General features: G+C 39.6%; 1 protein-coding gene across 4 annotated transcripts in view; it reads left to right on the top strand.

Annotated features, from left to right (window-relative positions):
• LOC124158017 overlaps positions 1 to 17761 on the top strand; it is a 740388-nt gene that overhangs the window by 656559 nt on the left and 66068 nt on the right. For all 4 annotated transcript variants that reach the window (XM_046533161.1, XM_046533162.1, XM_046533160.1 and 1 more), the window contains one exon: positions 10828 to 10940. In XM_046533161.1, the coding sequence (XP_046389117.1) occupies positions 10828 to 10940 (113 nt within the window). The remainder of the gene's footprint in view (positions 1 to 10827; positions 10941 to 17761) is intronic.

Here is a 17761-nt window from a genome sequence, read left to right as displayed (position 1 = left end):
CTCGAATCTGGTAAATCGGTAAGGACATTTCAGTGTACCATAATAAGTGTCTAAGAAGCAGGCATGGTACTTTATCATCCCTATAGATCGTTCAGGAGGATCTAAGGAGCTTCGGCAGAATTTAGTACAAATGCTTAAAGTTCAGCGTTCCACCTTTTTTGCGCCGAATGTTATCCTGAAAATTTCAGCTTGATGGCTAAACGAGAAGTAGATAAAACTTTAGTTGTAATATTTGACCCGGACAAGATGACAATCGACAAAGCGAGTTTATAAAAAAAGGTACAATATAATTACAACAAATGTGTGGTGGGGATCGGGTTGGTGTGGTGGCTAGAGTTTCGCCATCCCGTGGGCTCGGGTTCAATTCCCGGTGGTGGCAGAGAATTATCAAATACTGCCCGATTCCTGCTTGAATGTTAAGTTGAGGACCTTTCAAGTACAGCACTCCGTCCGTCGGATGGGACGTTAAGCCGTGGTCCCCTTGGCGCCTTTCGTTAAGAGCAGGCTAATGCCGACGCCGGGTTTCTCTCCATCCCTCCTTACCTACCCTTTCATCATGGTGCTAATGTTTTAAGCTGTCAGTCGCTTCCTCCAAATACCATAACTGCCAATTAATACCATACAATAAATGGATCATTCTGAGCTCATCGCACGCATTTTTAAAACCGCTTAAAAAAGTGACCGAAAAGGAATAAAGAAGCATGAATTAAGATTCCAAGGGACGAACTGCGGCCTCCTCTCTGCAGTCCTCTTGGTCGCACCACAAAAAATTACCCATTAGAATGCAGCGGTTGTTGAACAAAATTGACATTCGGAGCTTCGCAGGCTGTGGCGCTAGGCAGACGCAGAACTCGCGCGCTCCGGGCTAACTGCTTGCGATGGCTAATTACAATAGTCCCCCCCCTTTGGGATGACGGTCGCCGTCCTAAATACCTGCAGCGAAATTGTTATCTGAACGAGAGGCATCCGAGTAGTGTAGTTAGCAGAGCAAACCAGCTTAATTTATAGTCACGAGATACTCCCAAATGTTCATGATAATTGTATTCTGAGCCCATTACGAATTTCTCTACCAGCTGCAACGTTACATAATTATTCACGAGTGGACCCTTTTTTATCATTTTTATTCCTGTTGTCCAATAACGTTCATGGGGCGCCGAGAATTCCATCACACACTGACAAATTGAACACTGCTCCCACGGCACATAATGCCGGCTAAATTCTAGAATCCTGCAATTAAACTTTTGTGTCCACGTGATTCAACGGGCAGAGGGACTCGCACCTCAATTCGTAGCTCGTAATTACCCACGTATGGTACGCCTATTACATGAGCGCCATTTAACTAATGAGGGTCAATAGCCACTTGTCATTACAGCCACCCTACGAGCGGAAATTTTACGTCTCTAGGCGTGATCCGTATCAGGAAAGTAAGATGCCTCTCCTAACTAACAAGACTATCTTGAAGATATTTCATAGAAGCGACTCTTAAACGCACCGTTGGGATGTTCAAAGCAGGTGTAATGTGGAAACCGTCCCTATAGAACTATATAAAAACGTTTCAGGCTTAATTTTGTGGAATAATGCAATATCCATGATTAAAGCACAAATGGTAATATCCACACTATTTTATTTATCACTTAACCGGCAATGGTTTCGACACCTTGAAAGTGACACAAAGTGTCGAAACCATGGTCGGTTAAGTGATAAATAAAAGAGTGTGGATATTACCATTTGTGCTTTAATCATGCCTATAGAACTAATTTGGAAGAATTGGATCGATATCATTTACACATTTAACTCTAATTTTTTCAGCCAGGGCAAACGCCGAAAACGATCGCAAAAGAGAAACGGGAACGGAGTCAAAAACGTATCAACAACTTAACTTCGGAATATTTGCCCACTAAAAGTCAATTCCGCAGACTAATTGATCCGGGAGTTGACCGAATCAATGAGAAGATATTTACAGAGAGTGAATAAGGGCTGCGGAGGTATAAATAACAGCCGTATAAAATAAAATGCGAAAAAGAGATATATCAAACCGATTGATGCATTTATGAATTCTAATGGAAATGTCTTATGCTTCATCTCCGTCAACGCCAATTCCTCAGCCACAATCATGAGGTAACCACCCGTTAATTTCAACACATTCAACTGAGGAAATATCTTAAGTATATTCATATTGAGAAATGGAATTTGATCAATCCAAACATACGAGCCAATTTCTAACTATTTGCAAGGGCTATTTTACCTGCAACGTTGATGATGTCGACATTTAGCTGAACGCCATGACATTAGAATTAACACTTTCGCGTGGCTTACAACCGTTTTATTCGTTCGACCGGTTTCCCGCATAGTTCCTCGATAATAGCCACTCGTAAAAGGGACAGGGGGATTAAAGGAACGATCCGATAGCAGGTTAAGGGAGGGAATGTTTTTACACTTTCTCCCACACGTAGCATTATCTAATCTAACGGGCTTCGCCGATGTAAATTACTTTTTGTGTACCACTCCTAATTATAGTTCATTCCAGTTGTATCCTCACCCTGCCCCAAGGGCGGATCCAGGATTTTTTCTGGGGGGCACAAGGTTCTGGAAGGCAAACGGTCCTATCATATTTGGAAGAATTGGATCGATTAAGAATACAGCATACAATAATTAATGCACGAAATACACTCTCTCCCTCCATCTCTATACTCCGTAGCACGAAACAAAACGAAAGATAAATGTATTAAAAATCTTGTCTCTCTTTTAAACATCTGGGGGTGCACGTGCCCCCCCCCCTGAATCCACCTATGCTCTGCCCCATTCTCCACTAACGCTTTTTCACTTATAACATGCTACGCTGGTATCCTTAAAACTGACTGACTGTGCGTCTATCAGATATTTTATCTTTGCACTCCGTTGTTCTTGATCAAGATGGTCGGTATACTCGAATTTTGCTTTGACCTATTCATCTATTTCTTGATGCCGCCTCACTTTAACGGGTGGCTGCATAAGACTACTCCAACGCTACGTTTATTATTCTCCTTAATTATGGCATGCATAGGTGTGTTAAAACCGCTCGAAGGAATAAAACGTAATAAATTATTTAATTCACACATTATTTTTGCGACATCAACAACTTCGCACCATCCTCCCAATTATTGCCGTTCGATTCCTGACGATACACATTGGCATATTCATCCACTCGTTTCCCTCCACCTATTTCGAACCCCACATGGTGCAAAACAATAGATGATCTTCAAAAAAAAGTTAAGAGTATGATGACTAATAAATTTTTAAAAATCACAAAAATAGTACGACGTATTCACGCGATGTTTGTACTCGTGTGTCGAATTAATTTACCAGAACAAATGTCGTAAATCACGAGAATAATCATTCAATATTGGCGCAATGAAATTTTAACACTGGAGTCAATTCAAAGAATTCAAAGAATCCCTTGAGAAAGCGACGAGCATCGGTCGGGATACGTTGGGGCCACCCAAGAATTGACGCGGCGACATAGCCCAAAAGTTTTTATTCAACATGAAAATTCATTCGTTTACTCAGAAACACGCTTGCCTTTAAATGCTTATGATACAAATCTCTGTTTTCGCGGTTTATTTTACCTAAATCAAATTAAAATTCCCTAAAGATAAATTTTAAAGTTTCCCAAAATTATAAAAATAACCAAGAAAATTGATGGATCGATTACATTCACGAATACGTAAATTACTTGAAGTGTGATTATTGCCAAAAGCAATTTCGATGCCATGGAGGTCACGGCTAATCTCATCAAACATCTCTCTGCCGAATTCGATGAAAGACAGTTCTTCAAGTCATGCAATGAACTTTTGATATTTGCCATGACTTTTAACACACAATACTTCGGAAAAATAACTCCATTCAAAGTATGATAGTTCCATAATACAGCCGTAAAATTGAGAGCATCGCTCTCAGAGTGGACATAGCCATTATTACAATCCATGGTGTACCTATAAGGTAAATCAAGGCCGCGGATCCGTAAGGAAGCGAGGTAAAATTCCTCAGTTCCCCGTCCTACTGAGAACAAAATGCGAAACCCCATTAGGCAAATTCCAATATTTGTTTGGACCCTCATTGTGAGGTCAAAAGATCAAAATAGTAACTTTTTTCATACACTCAACAGAACTTAGGACCTTCCCCCATAAGTATGCCAATTTACATGAATATTTCTCGATGCGAAGTTATTAAAATTAGAGGCCGAAAATGACACACGACCTGTGGGACAGTCTGTGTACTTATATTGATGAGTGGAGGACTGTGGTGGCTTAGTGGGTGGTGCGCTAGGTTACCGACCGACCGGAGACCGGGGTTCATATCCCAGGCGAAGTCTTCGGACATCCGCATAAAAATCCTGGATTGCCAAGTGGCCTAAGGATAGGAGCTGGCTCCCCCACTCTGCTTGTGTAAATGTCTAAGCTAAGTAGTTTTTGTCGGTGAGAATTTCCGCTTCATATTGGAGCCAACGTTCGTTTAAATCACTGAATGATTTATGAGTGATAGAATGAAAACAAACTCATCACGTTTTCCCTGAGCATATTTAATGCATCAATAATTCCATGACGGATTTCACCCTTTTGCGACCTTATACACTGCCTCATGGTCGTAGTAATTATTCCATATTTGGATAATTTTCCTCCTTCGACGATGGAGCGATATCGTTGAGGTGGCGAGACGTGACTGTTTCTCCTCTTAATATATATATATATTGCTCAGGCGCCGTGGCGCTAGAGTTCCGCGATGACTTCCCTGCATTCGGGGAAATGGATGAATTTGCATTTTGGGTTGAAAACCTGGGGAGATTGTGCGGGAGAGTTTCGTGGTGTGGGTGTGTGAAGTGGAGGAGGCGGGAGAGACTAATTGAAAGGTACTGATGATGAGGAGGAAGGTGGAGTGTAATTGGATGGCGGGGCGCAAAGACACCTGCCGCGCGAAGCCGACCCTCACAGAGCTCGCCGACGAACCGGAGCAATAGGACGAGTGGGCGTACCTAGTATTCGTGTGAGGGACGCAAAGGGTCGGTGGGATAGTGCATACTTTTGAGATGAAATCAATGAATCCTAATAAAAAATTGAAATCCACACCATAATTTTGGGTCAATAGGGTGGTTTCCTATTATTTTTTTATTGCCTAAATCGAACGATTGTTACTCCTGGAGTACGTATTTCACGCTTTTATATTTTTAAATGACGATATTTATTTTTCGCGATTAAATGAAAAGTGAAAATTTTCAACAGCGCGAAAACGCGACGGTTAAGTATGAATGCTGGGAAAACTCCGTGTGACGTCGTTCTGGTTCCCGCTGCCGCAAGTGAGGTGACCTTGGAGCGAGGTTTTGAGCGCTCATACGACGCAGGTTGCTAGCAGGTAGCAGAGTACCCTGCTAGCAGGTAGCGCTTGGCTTAAATAAGGATTATTAATACCCTATCAAACGAAGAAAACTTTCCGACCTTAGCCAGTTTTAATAGGTGATTATTAATACATGTTTCCCTTAGCTCTGTGCCTCATGCATGCATTGGTAATCTCAGACGATGTAAAACATTGTAAAACTCCCATCTACTCGTATAGAATCTAGGTCCCTGTGACGTCACGTGGAGTGGCATCGCATGGGCGCCAAACTGGCCTTTTTCAAATGCGGTTAAAATTGACCATTAACATTCGTCTAAACCGATATTTCTAAAACCAAATAATTTTTTAGGTATTATGAGAACACTAATGGTGGGTAACGAATCGCAATCAATACCTTTCGTTTTCTTTAATGAAGGAAACTAACCTATTGATGTTTTGAGGCGTGACGTGGTGAAATTGATTCATGTCAAATAAAAAAATTGTAAATTTCACATATGATCATGTGTAAAATTTATAATTTTTTATTTAAAATACAGAACTATATATCTTTTCACGTATTTGGGCCAAAGTTATTTGGAAAGGCCAAAGCTTCCCCAGTTGACCGCACTCAAGAAAAAATCATGCAAGCAAACAGCCTACTTCATTCTCATAGAGAGAAACTGCTCCAGATTCATAGGTGTGAACAATAACTAAGTTTGGGTCGATTTCCAAAATTAAAATCGTCCGAGCCATCCCGAATAATACAAATTCTGAGTGTTAACCAGCGATGAAAATAATTTCCGATTCATCAAAGAATTCGTGCCTTCTGAATTGTGGTTTCTATTCTACCCTATTTCCCGAATATACAATCGATACAACCTATTTCAGGCGGTAAAGAAAAATTTGTGGGAGATATCACGTACAAGGAGACATCGCCAAAGTGATGTTCAGGATCTGCATGCGAATGTTATTTTCTGAAACTATATAGGTAAGGTAGAAAAAGTATCACGGCTTTCTTCCACATAGGCCCGGGTTCGAGAGATATTCGCATGTAAAGATTTCGCGCAGCATGACATTCCTTGAGTAATCGCTACCACTCAATTACGGCCGTGGCGGCGCGGTCTAGGGCGTTGGTCCTCTAACTCAAGGGGTGTCATGCTGCGCGAAATTTTTATATGCGAATATCTCTCGAACCCGGGCCTATGTGGAAGAAAGCCGTGATACTTTTTCTACCTTACCTATATAGTTTCAGAAAATAGCATCCGCATCCAGATCCTGAACATCACTTTGGCGACGTCTCCTTGTTAAATAAAAATCTTTCCTCAAATTATGTTGGATGACACAATTTGCGCCACTGATCACACAACTTTGGCGTCACTTCTGACATCACAAAAGACGATCCTTCAACGACGAAAATTTACTGAACCAGAGTTGAATGGAAGTAAAATTATAAATACATATTCTTATGAACGAGCATCGAATTCTGCATTAAAACCTACACTTCAAAGATACATTCTTCTCAACGATTGAGGATGTACTCAGAATTTTACGGTTTCTAAGAGGTCAAAAAAGCCGCAATCAAAGGCGGAATACCTGACGGAAGGAAATACAAAGAAGATCTCGGTACAAAATGGGGTACATCATACGGATATAACAGCGTTCCATAATAACTACGAATAAAGCTGATATTCGATGAAAGGAGGATAAGGGTTGCTTGGAATCCAGCTCAGGCTCTATTCAAATTCAGTTCTCCTCTGGAGAGGTAAGAGCTTCAAAGAGATTTTGAGGATTGCTCGGATGAATTTGAGATGTAAAACCCTCACCAATATGCCCAATGAAGATTCTTGACGTTTTTCGTTGGAAGTTTCCACTTCTATGAATTTCCATTCTACTCGCACGATACTTCAATAAACAAAATATATCAGTTTTTCATAAAATCCGGTAACTTAACCCATTAGTGCATCGCGTCCGATATAACGGACGCGCGTATTTAATTTTTTTTCTCTGGGCTCCAGTTGACATGCGCTACATTATGATACTATATTAAGTTCAAATGGATGTCTGTCTTCACCGCCCTGGTACATAATATTTTAGTCGACTCCTTGAATTTATCGACTTGAGAAGCATATATGTGTGACATGGAATTGAAAGAATTTTCAATCACCCGCACGGGGTAGGTAAATTATTTTTTATTGAAGTATTTTGCTCAATATGTCGATAACTTTAATTTTTTTTTCTTCTAAAAGTTGATGTTTTTATTTCCTATTTCCTCAAGTTTTGGTATACTATTTTGTATTTTTTATCAACAATTAAAACTGACCGTCCGATATGGTAACTAATCTAAAGATGGCTACTATTATATTACAACCTCAAATTTTTGTTTTAGTATTGCATGTATGATTATAAAATGAAATTAATATTATTTAACGCTGGAGTACTAGCATATTGTAAGTAACTATCCATAACTTTCGTAACAAGAATCATCGCATTTAACGGGAAAAGGAGAGGGAATCAGTTTTCAAAGCCCCAATGCAATTCCTGCCGATAAAATCCGTTAAGCTACCGAAATTTTCAAAACTATTAGATCATCATTAAATTATTGCATTCAAGTAAAGATGTTCGAGGTAACTTACGAAAAGGTAGAGGAAAAGCAGAAATTCCCAGAGGCCTATGGCCGAAAATTGAGGGCACTGGCGAGGATCAGGCCAATGGAAGAAGAAATAGAAAGTTCCTACATCAACGGTCAAGGGCGGCTCGCCCATGACCGTTAGGCTCATGGCGTGTTCTTGAATAAAGCACATCTACGAGTCAACGACATGTGTCCTTGGTTCCCAGAAAGCACCGCTACATCGTGGAACATTGCCTACAACTGCAAGAAGTCAAGAGCCCTTAGGAAATACACAAAACCTTAATTTTTGAAACTGACAGGAAAGGACAAACTCCTAATACAGTACCTCCACATCGGTTTCAAATTGGCAAAAAGTCAACGTGCGGCTGAGAACCTCGTCAACTACCTCCTTGTTACAGCAAAACACACCATATACACCTGCTTTACGGCGTGTGAAAAGGGAGAAAGGAAAGAAGCTGCGTATACACAATCCCTACGCAGAAAAGTGAGAAACGGACTAAAAATAGATCACGCGTGGCACAACGGAAACCAAAAAGGAGAGTACCTATTTTGTCAACATCTGGGGTATAGGAGGGATTTTGTGCCTTGTAAATGAGGGAGTATTAGAAATCAATGAAAGGATTGAAAAGGGGGCGGCGTGATACAGGTAAATAGGGAACACCTCATGCGCGGGAGTTGATATGGACCCCAGATTGCGGTAATCAGCCCCTTTGGCGGGTCTCTTCCTACGCGTGGTGTCTCCCAGTCACAAACGACTAAATACCGGAGTGATACAAAAAAAGTAATTTAAGTGGAAAAAGAACCTTCCGTGGAGGTTCAATACCGCCCTTTATATAATAATAATAACATACATACAATCATACATACACATACATACATGTATAGTGGAATCTGATTATTCGAACTTCTTTTATTTGAATGTTTCTCTTCGTCCATAGCATTTTGTATTCAAGCAATGCTAAAAATCGTGGATAATTCGAATTTATTTTGCATGATTCGAACTTTTGGTGTGTCAAATGAAGGTATAAATTATAATCAGCGACTCAAAATAACTGTGAATCCAACGGAAAATATGCTTTACTAACGTTATCGTCAAAAGTTTTGCGTTAGACAAAACGTAAATCAGCAGGAAGCAAGATCTTGAGGAGGTGATCCTGGACAGAGACCCCAAAAACATTTTCAATGTTGACGAAACTGGCATCTTTTTTAAAAGCACACCAGATGAAACTATGTTATTTAAAGTAGAAAAAGGCCACGGAGGAAAACTAAGCAATGAAAGAGAAAAGCTAATCTCCGTTCTTTTAAAATCGTAAACTCAAAACCGGTGGAGTAAGTAAACAGTTTCAAAGCTTGGATGACAAGGATTTCTTTAATTTGAATTTTTGGGAAATTGGAACAAACTGCTCCTTTGATGTTCGAATTATCCAGCTTCCACTGTACCTATAAATGCCAGATAGCCTTAGAAAGCAACTCATTAGCCACGGTATGTAGATCATTAAACCCGACTGATCGACAGAATTCATCTATCCATTAAAACGGAGCATATAGAGCAAATCTTACTACAAAAGTATTCGGTAACATAGACGAATTCGCGCATAATGTTGAGTGTTACTACTACCCTAAAGTTTCTTATGCTTTGGAGCTTAGTCACAGTTTCTCTCATCAAACATCTCTGTTCTGCATTCGACGGAAGCCAGTCCTTACGGTCGAGTAACGAAAAGTTATTATATTCATGACGTTTACTACTTTGAAAAAAAAGTCGATCAAAATCATTACATTACAATTATTTTGTCGCAATATTTAATTTGCCGTAATAATGAGTTTTACCTCAGTTCTGAGTGGAATAGGAAACTGAAACAATTCCACACACTCCCATTCTCTCTACCCTCTCTGCTGACATACATTAGACCGAATTTTCTCCTCTCCATACGAGGCATTAATTTCCATTAAACTCTTTCATAAATTTACCGCAGTAAATAGTTTTTCATTGCGTGCATAGAAATATAGAGACCGAGCAGGCCTCAGTCCACTGGATGATCACCTCCACATATTGCGTCTGTCATCTAACTTCCCACACACCTGAGAGCTTTATTTAAATCTAAGAATATTTTATCCATAAATTGGGACTCATGTGTTTACTATTTCATTCCATTCATTCGCACTTTGATTTTTGCTAGTACATTGACTGAGAAGGAGACAGCATAGCATCAAACGATACGGAGAAACGTTTTTGCTGATAGATCTAATTTGGTTTAAACATGAAAGGCATTGATGGCTACTCAAATTTCAAATGATAGGAATCTTAATTCCTTCTTGGAAATAAAGCCACATCACAATGCCACAGAAACCAAGTACTGAATCTTAACATCCATTACTCTCCAACTCCAATTTACTCGCAAACGATATTCGTAAGTGTTTTCTCGAATTGGTATCCTTGCAGCGATCTCAAAACTTACAACTTTGAATGAAAAGGTGGTACAACCAATTGGGAGGATTGACCAGTGGCGAAATTATGGGGGGGATGAGGGGATATATTCACCCCCAAAGCCTCAGAGAAATCTTAAAAAATATTTAAAACTATTGTCTAGTTTTTATATGTAATAAATTGTAACCTAACCTATTACTAAAACCCAAATTTTAAGCGCCAAAATGATGTAAAATTTATTTCTAGGCAGGTCATTTTTCAAAAATTTTCCTGGAACCCCGTTTCCCGGGGGGAGGGACGCCCCCCAAGGCTCCGTTATCCCCCCAAAGGCTCCCTTACCCCTCCCCCCCCAAAAAAACATAATCCTAGTTACGCCATTGACCCTATTAGTGATTAATGTGATCTTCACTTCTTTTTCGCTTCGCAGCGTGGCCGAGCCAACCCTCCGATCGCAGTTCTTCGCCTACTTCAGCTTCACGCCGGCAGATCACAGCACTCTCGGCATTCCATATCGAGGAGGCAAACGGGTCGAGCACACGGGTGAGAACCTTCACTTGTCTTATCTCTCTCTCTCTCCTCCTGCAGGTCGATCACACTTTGCTGCAGGTGCGCTCCCTAGCAGTGAACTACGAAGGCATAGAGTCATCTATTCTTCTTGCCTACTGAAGTAATACGTACCGTCAACTGGGGCGAATTCGTCTCAATGAAATATCCTAAGAACTGGCCTTAAATTCTACTCCCATATTACAAAATATTTTTTACTTGCAGAAAAAATTAATTAATAAGGCATTAATAGAGGCCGCACTAAAACAATGCCATACCAATGCTTTACCCCATTTATCACTGTTTAACTTTGTAATGTTATAAATAATTGAAACAGCTGTAGTAATTCACCACACTTTTTCAACCTTACTCGACAGGTTTCAATGCTTACGCATCATCTTCAAGAGCTGTCTATTGCGACTAGTTGCTGAGACAGCTCTTGAAAAATACAGAGCTATGAATCTTTTTACGTCTCTGGACCAAAGTTGCCCCAGTTGACCACACTCAAGAAAAAATCATGCATGCAAACAGCCTACTTCATTCTCATAGAAAGAAACTGCTCCAGATTGTTCATAGGTGTGAATAATTTAACTAAGTTAGGGTCGATTTCCAAAATTAAAATCTTCCAATCCATCCCGAATAATACAAATTCTGAGTGTTAACCAGCGATAAAAAAAATCAAAGAGTTCGTGCCTTCTGAATTGTGGTTTCTATTGGACCCCATTTCCCGGATTTACAGTCGTTGCAACCTATTTCCGATATTTAAAAAAATGTTTAGCAGAATTCACTTGAATAAAACTCCTTCCTCAAATTCTGTTGGAAGACGCACTTTGCGCCACTAATCACACAACTTTGACGTCAACACTGGCATCACAAAAAAGACGATCCTTCCACGACGAAAATTTACTGAACCAATGTTGTATGGAAGATAAATTATAAATATATATCATTTTCAAAAGCTGTCTATTGCGACTAGTTGCTGAGACAGCTCTTGAAAATGATCCGTAAGCATTGAAACCGGTCGAGTAAGATTAAAAAAGTGTGGAAAATTACAACAGCTGTCTCAATTATTACTATCTATGGACTTCCACATATTCAAAAAGTCGACAATCAGACTGATTTGTAATGTTCACTCAACTATAGCTGTATCTCTCTCAACTATATTCCTACCTCGCCCATCACTAGAGGCTGAGGTTGAGGGGGAATATTTGACACTCAAAATCGTGCTCGAGCCGGGATAAAAATAAAAATTTTAAAAACATAAAAATACATTGGCCATTTTTTACATGTTGACCCGGGTTATTCCAAAAGCCATAAATATTAACATTACATTTTTCATTTAAGGTTTCACTTTTAAAATTTTAGTTGAAAGTATTTCAATTGTACAATTATAAGGTAATAGGTTATTTGGCCTCTTTAATGAGAATAATTACTTATTTGATCTTGTAATATCAATATGCTGAGGGCACGGTAATCGTTTGGGAAGGCAAAATATCGAAATATGTAACGTTAGATTTTTTAAACGGTCTTGAGGGTCTTGATAATGCAACTTCCTTGATTTCTGAATACGTTTGAATCTTAAATTGAATGCAATAAGTTCTCAGGGCGTCTCAAGCTTTCATCGCACAATTTTGATATTCGTGGTCTCAAGCACGTATGATTTTTCTAACTACGTAATTACACAAGTCAAGAAGCAGTAAATTATATAAATACCAAACTGTACTATGATAGGTGTGGCTACCTTTCAGCTTGTACATGTCGTCAATCATTAATAACGGCAATCAGCAGGAATTTTTTTTAATTTACCTTACATTAGGTAATTAAATTTCAAATTTTTACTCGCTAAGGCCCAAAAATATCAAAATAAATCTCCAAACAGTCCACATTTTTTTAGTTTTGCCAATGGCTAATGGAGCTGCCCTCTCGTGAAAAATTTCTAATGTGGATAAAGTACTCCTTTCATTCATTTTCCCGATTTCCCCGATGACAAAAATTAATAAATTTATTGATTGCGGTGGGAAGTCGAGTTTTTTATGCCCACACACCTTTTATTCATTCATTACCTTGAGAGTTCACTTTTTTGTTGAGATGTTAAATGTACGGTAAATCATATTTTCGTATTTTATGTCCATTAATTTGGACTTAATGGAGCCACTATAGCTGGCAGCAGTACAAACGTAGGAATAGTTGTCTTTCACGATAAACTACCAACGTCACGTGATAAAAAGCATTTTGTTGTCGGTCTCGTTCTCCGCGAGATTTCCTTTGCCCCAACATTTCCTCTCAATTCGTAACACCCCTCGCAAATACTTCCAACCCCCTCCAGTACACCATTCTTCTCCATCCGACTTGGCCTCCCCGCTGGAAAAACAAATGATGGCCTAAGCGAATGTTCGTGTAAACCACCCTCCCTCCCCCTTCCGGGTTTCCTTGGCGACCGCCACCCACAGTACATACTACGCAGATGCATCGCGGGAGGACACTGGAGTCGCTCACCTGAAATATAACACGCGTGTATGTGCGAATGCGGTCCACGGATGGGATTCGCGCGCACAACCGACGACCAATCATGATTCGAATTCGCCTCTTAAATCGCCAACGGAATGGCAACGGTGTCCCGGGCGACGCGCGGACATAAATATGGGAAACGGGGACCTCTAAATCTGTCCGCTTGCACATGGTGACGGGGCAAGACCCCCATTTCAGCTCGACGCTGGCTTCCCTGCCCTCGACACGTGGTCAACTCCCGTCCGCGCGTGCAAGATATGAATGCCTACCACCTACATCAGACATGTCTTCATCGCCTTCGATATCTTAAATGCAAACTGTGCGTCTATAACAGAGGTGGCAAACCAAAATGTTCATCCACATCCTCACACTACTTTGCAAGCCGCGTAAAAACTCTTGTGGCAGGTGGTGTTAGGACACCAGCAGTTTACATATTAAAAGCAAATAATCAAACAAAATTATGACAAGCATTCATTGAAGTCCTTTGTGGTACAGGGAAAAAACGAAAACCCTTATCTACATAGGCGGATCTAGGGGGGGGGGGCACGGGGGCACGTGCCCCTTCCCCCCCCCCCCAAGTCCCTTAAAAATATACAAGATTGTTTATATGGTCCCATAATCATTGCATTCGTTTTGTATTTCGAGGTATCCTTTTGCGCCCCCCCAGAACAAAATCCTGGATACGACCTTACTTGTGCCCCCCTCCCCCCCCCCAGAAAGAAATCCTGGATCCGCCCCTGCTTATCTATCAGTTTGGCAAAATATCTCTCTTAATTTATTACTCTCGTCGGACCTGGAAATATAGTTGGGATCTAATATATTGTGTTCTTCGTGTCGCTTTTAAAGGTATATATTACCAATTGGTCAAGCAATCTAAGGCTAGCGCGCAGCCTTCGACAAGGCAGCCTATTGCAGTCCACTTTAAAAGTGCTTCATAACTTCGCGGGCCGTGTGACATATTATGAAATTATGTGCAAGTTAATTCGTTCTTTATTTAATTGGAATGGAAATTTATAGGTATTGGTCCCAGCAACATATAAAAAAATCAGAGCTACATGAATTTATGCATTAGGTTCCCCTTTTTAGTGTCGGAATAGACTGGTCTATCAAGTACTTGGGACATTATAAAATAAGTATATTTTTAAAGAGTGATGAATCTCGTAGGGGAGGAAAAATGTTCAGGGCGCGTTGAGATGTAGGGGCGATCGAAACTTTCACTCAAAGTTGATGAATGTGAATCATCTCACTCACCCCGTGGCTCATTCCGAAGTTTCTTATAATAGGAAACGATGACGCTCACTCCAGACAGAGCAATGGACGTATTAATAACAAACAACGAGTATAAGAACGGTAGTTCCTTTCTCTGGACCACATCTCTATACGAGCATTGATGTGGAAGACTCCCCCGCTTTTTGTCCGCGGAACCCTCCAATCAATTACTCACCACTCTACCGGAGCCTCCGACATGTCCAAACCGGAACATCCGAATTTCGATTTTCATGTTTGGAATTAGTTAATAGGCCTGATTTATTATGTGAACTTATAGCTGTAATGAAATAACCTTATTTAGGCTGCAACTATTTGATGGGCACCGTAAATTTCTATAATAGGAATATAATATTCATCAAGTAATCGCTATTCATAGCTCATGTAGCGGCTTCATCCAATTCATAGGCATGTCGTTCAGATCGCGTCGATTGATTTTTTTATTTTTGTAATAAAGGTCTAATAACACACCGGTAATAATTCTAGAGCTATCTCTAATGCAATTATGCCAGATTTGAAAGAGTGATGCATGGCACATGAAATAAACCATGTGAACATATTTATATTTGTTTAAGTTTATCGAACACTGCTCAAAGAATTCTGCAGGAAGCAGCGAAAATTTTGTGTTTCGGTAATAATTGCCTATGATTCCGCCTTAAATAGCACCAATGCTTTCCCTAGTGTTTAAGTACTTTAGAAGCTCCGACTCCACTCGCGCGGCCACCATGTTTCAGATCTTCATCTAACACGAAGCACTCGTTTAGTCGTGTAACCAAATTCGTTTAGCTCGGTGATAAACAATCGCTATAATCCTACACCGCTAATCCAGTTCACACAGATCATACGAGATTTGATTTAATAAAAGACGTGCTTTAAAAATATAGCCAAGTTTACAATCATCTAACTCAGGGGTCTCCAAAATACGGACCGCGGGCCGAATACGGACCGCGCACTCGTTTCAAGTAGCGCGCGATTCTCGCTCGTTTAACTCTGTGAGACGCCGCTAGGAGCATTGCAGCGTTGTACTGCACGTCAAAGTCGCCTTCAACTGTTCGTAAATAAGAAATACGCCACCGTATTCTTCAGTAGACGTTGGTATCGAATACTTCAGTCATCGGCAAATGTACAATCCGGCCCGCGGGGCGATTCGGAACTTGGAATTTGGCCCTCGTGGCCTAGCAAATTGGATACCCCTGATCTAGCTTATTGAAGTATTCGCAATGAATTTCCAGTGAAACTTATTGATATTGAAATTTGATTTTGCTTTATTGATACCGAAAATAGATTATTTGAATCTGTCCTGGAATGCATCTGTTCGAATTAAATGAATTCTAGAAAATAATTAAGGTCAATATTAATCCGAAAAGAATAATAAGTTTCTAGTACTGGAACCAAATTTGAGACTACTTTCGCCAGTCTTTGAACAGTTCAATAACGCAAACGCCGGGTTTTTATCCGCCATATATCACCGGCTGACCCTCTTTTCCGAATCCCTTGCATTTTAAATGTAGCCATTCTTAAAAATGATAAGACCACATTTGCCTTACGCTCAACTATTAAGATATAAGATAAAGATAAAGATATTTATTTCACTGCCCCAAAATATTACAACATATGCATACATTAACAGTGAAATTAGACACCCCTTAAGATAAGTCTTGATTAGGGGTTGCCATTACATAGAAATAAGGCAATGCTCGGCAGTACATTTTATAATAACCTTTAAACAAAAGTGGTTCATTACAGTTTAAAAAAGAATATGATGCTGTTGCAGCGAGTTAAAAATGAATTGAATTCTTTAAAGACATACAAAACGAGTGAACAACCAGAAACAAATTTATGATCTATCTTTTCAACGTCAAGGATTCGATCTCACAATCAACACTATCTCAGTCGCAAATTTACTCCACTAGGCCACCGCATCTGCTGACAATACGTACAATTCAAACCAATAGTGAAAACCAGGGCAAGTACACAATAAATGCATATGACACAATCATTAAATTCTATATAAATCGAGACAGAATGATCAATTTGAAAGTAATATCTCCCTCTGAGTGCTGTACATTTGGATCGTAATATTTTCGGTGAGTAGCCAAGGAAAACGAAAAGAGTTAGGGAAACTAAAATAACTCTAGAAGCAGAAGTGGTTAAGAAAATTTTTTCCCTAGAACATTTGAAAGTAACTGTAGGTACTTTCCCCGACATTCCATTTCACAAGAAACGTATGCCAACGTTGATACTACATTACCAAAGTGAAAACAGTGACTGGATTGGCGTGAATAAAGGTTTATTTTAAGTGAGTTAAAATAATGAACGAAATGACATGAAATCATAATTCTTATTCATAATTATATTAGCAATATTTATCATACTAAGAAAATATGATAGGATGTCACGAGCAGAGCAATCATTACTATTTTTCCGAGAGCAATGCGTCATCGACATGCATGAATTTCCTTTGGCTAAGCGGAAACTATCGTATTCTTCCAATGTTAGTGTTTGATTCAACTCTAGTGTTCTGTTGCCATGGCTGTCGTTCGTATATTTAAAAATAAATTCAGGTTGCCGGTTGAATGAGGAAGGCAAAAATAATTTTGGTCTCATGGCTACGTAGATGTCAATGGTTCTCATCACCCTATAGTAGTTTAGCTAATTTTCTTTCATTTTTTCGCTTGAATGCGAAATCATTGAGTCATAACTGACCCAGCAAAATGGTTTAATTTTCGCTAATTCCGAAAATTTCATTCATTCAGTCCAGTAACTGAATAAGTTTATTAATTGCGCTGACTCAAAGACTTTTTAATATCACAGTTACGGACATTTTTCAATAGCTTTACGTGAGATTTTTGCATGGTTGAAATTTAAATTGGTGTTTTTTTTTCAAAGATTCGCATCCGTGATATAACTGTAAAATTTAATAGTTATATGATTGGTCTTTCATATATATGTGCATTTAAGCTGAAAAAACAAAACTTTGAAAACACTTCGTATCATGGTCGCAGGTACACGAATGCGCAAAGCGCGATTCTTTCCATTTTCCC

Source organism: Ischnura elegans, chromosome 4 (assembly GCF_921293095.1).
Source record: "Ischnura elegans chromosome 4, ioIscEleg1.1, whole genome shotgun sequence".
NCBI classification, from domain to species: Eukaryota; Metazoa; Arthropoda; class Insecta; order Odonata; family Coenagrionidae; genus Ischnura; species Ischnura elegans.
The sequence above is the reverse complement of the archived record's forward strand: the minus strand, read 5'-3'. Positions and strand labels throughout refer to the sequence as shown.